We start from the raw sequence: 2,500 nt of genomic DNA on the forward strand, positions 1-2,500 counted from the left end.
ATTAGCAGTAATGCTACTTTTTGTAGCAACGCTTTTGCCCCACACTTGACAAATTACGGTTGTCTGTTCGACATATTCCCACTTGAAGCCAAACCACCGCCAGACGATGGACCCCCTGCTATTTTTCTTGGGAATTAATTCTTCCTTCATTTGTTACCAGATTCGCACCTTCTTTCTCTCGTATTACCCCTCGCACCACAGCTAACGTTACCCATGCTGCTACCTCTCTGCTCCGCGAGGGCCTATACGTATGTGACGTATGTAACAAGGTGCGCTTGTTTTAAGTCTCTGTGAGAAGGAGAGACAACAAAGAGTGAGAAAAGCCTGTAGTGTAATGCCCGCAGCTAAAAGCGACTGCGTGAGAACGTACACTCGAATATCACGATATAGTCATTTTCTATATCGCACAGAGACAAACCCGCGATATATCGAGTATATCGATATATCGCCCAGCCCTATATGTACAGTATGTATATATGTGTATCTATATGTATGTATGAAGGACCAGACAAAGAGCAGCTCAAAGACTTCTTTGTATAGACAATATCGATGACCGAGGTTTTCGTCGCCCTTATGCAGTTCACTGGGGCCACCCTCTGGAGCCAGGCCTGGAGGTGGGGCTCAATGGTGAGCGCCTGGTGGCCAGGCCTGCCCCCATGGGGCCTGGCTGCGCACAGCCCGAAGAGGCAACGTGTGTACCTCCTCCAATGGACTCACCACCCATAGGAGAGGCTATAGAGTTCGGGACCTTTGCGAGCTGGGCGGCAGCCGAAGGCAGGGCCACTGGCAGTTTGATCCTCGGCTACAGAAGCTATCTTTTAGGACGTGGAATGACACCACGCTGGGGGGGAAGGAGCCTGCGCTGGTGCGCAAGGTAGATAAGTTCCGGCTAAATCTAGTAGGTGTCTCACAGTAAGAAGGGATGGACGGGGTGTGGGTATACTTGTTGGCCCGCAATTTGATTCTTCGGGGTAACGATTTGATACAGAATCGATCAAAATCAATTATTTTTAATAACATTGGGTGCCAGTTCTATGATTAACTGCATTCCTCCATAAAATAAATAAACAGCTCTCTTAAATTTCTGTATTATTTAACAGAAAACTGGTTTTGTTTAGTAAAAATTCCACCCTAACATTTAATAAAGTAAAATACAAATAAGGCAACAGGACCAGTATCCCACACTTCTCATTTCCAAAATAAATCTTTACAGCATAAATGGGCATCTACATCAACAATATGATTGCCAGACATCTGCTCCAAAGCAGATGTCTCATTTTGCTTTGAACATTTTGCCTCCTCCTGTAATCACAATGTATGATCATGTAACTGAAATGGCCAATTTTAATGTAATCACCGACATATTTTTTATTTTCTCTACAATTTCAGATCTATCACTCCCCAATTCAAAACCAGGCGGAAAGTAAGTGTGTCGCATATGGAAGTTGGAGATGTTTGGTAACTTTTTTTTTCTTTACATGAAACACAGTGGAATTGAATGAAATTGGATTCAAGTTTGTGCGGAAGTGCATCAACTTCGTGGAAGAAAAGGGTGAGGAAGATCTGATATTAATCCTCACTGCCCTCTGTAGCTCCTTCAAGTGACACAATTCAGATTTTATTTTCTTTCTTTTATGATCATTTTTATTTAAGAAAATGATTCATTTCTCTGCACTCCAGGAGGTAGATGTGAGTGATGATAATCTGTAAAGTGTTTTGGTGAGTCACATGGGTTTAGCAGTGTGATAGTTTCTAGCATCTCGAAAAGCGCCACATAAACCTAATCCATTATTATTATTATTATTATTATTATTATTATTATTATTATGAAACAAGCATGTCCCGTTGTTCAAGCTGAGACTAATTGGTGCGATGACACATTTGTAAACGACGTAGAACACAGGTGTCAAACTCAAAGCCCTGGGCCCATATATGGCCCTTCCCATAATTTTAATGTGGCACGCCACGTCATTTTATGTGGTCCACCATATCATTATGTGAGGGCTCGCCACGTTATTTTATTGTTGACCGCCCCATATTTTAATGTGGCACGCTACGTCATTTAAATGTGGTCCTCCACGTCATTTTAATTTAGCACTTCACGTCATTTTAATGTTGTCCGCTACATCATTTTAAAATTATGTGGCGGCATCATTTTATGTGGCCCATCACAACATTTATGTGCCCTGCGAAAGGCTGTAAATAAAAAAAGCACATTGTGGCTAAATGTATTTGTTCCTTCAGTTTTGACAGAAAAATGCTCCACATGCTGTTGCATTTGTTTTACATTTTAATATGATCTGATCACGCAACAAGATGTATCAATAATTTTTTGGGTTATTCAAATAAATACTTAAATATATGCTTGTCATCTTGACTTACAATTTCAAAGCAAGTTATCCATCAATCTGTAAGCAGAAATATAATAATAAAAAAGTTGCTTTTGCAAATTGTGTAACTAGGCTATTATACGTCTATTTCTATAAATTTACTGTTACAT

General features: G+C 40.5%; 1 protein-coding gene across 3 annotated transcripts in view; it reads left to right on the forward strand.

Moving 5' to 3' along the window:
* The window catches only part of ophn1 (oligophrenin 1), a 54,731-nt gene that overhangs the window by 35,260 nt on the left and 16,971 nt on the right, over positions 1-2,500 (forward strand). For all 3 annotated transcript variants that reach the window (XM_061962134.2, XM_072913817.1, XM_061962132.2), the window contains 2 exons: positions 1,390-1,423; positions 1,490-1,552. In XM_061962134.2, coding sequence (XP_061818118.1) covers positions 1,390-1,423; positions 1,490-1,552 — 97 coding nt within the window. The remainder of the gene's footprint in view (positions 1-1,389; positions 1,424-1,489; positions 1,553-2,500) is intronic.

This window comes from Nerophis lumbriciformis, linkage group LG09, assembly GCF_033978685.3.
Source record: "Nerophis lumbriciformis linkage group LG09, RoL_Nlum_v2.1, whole genome shotgun sequence".
In the NCBI taxonomy this organism is placed as follows: Eukaryota; Metazoa; Chordata; class Actinopteri; order Syngnathiformes; family Syngnathidae; genus Nerophis; species Nerophis lumbriciformis.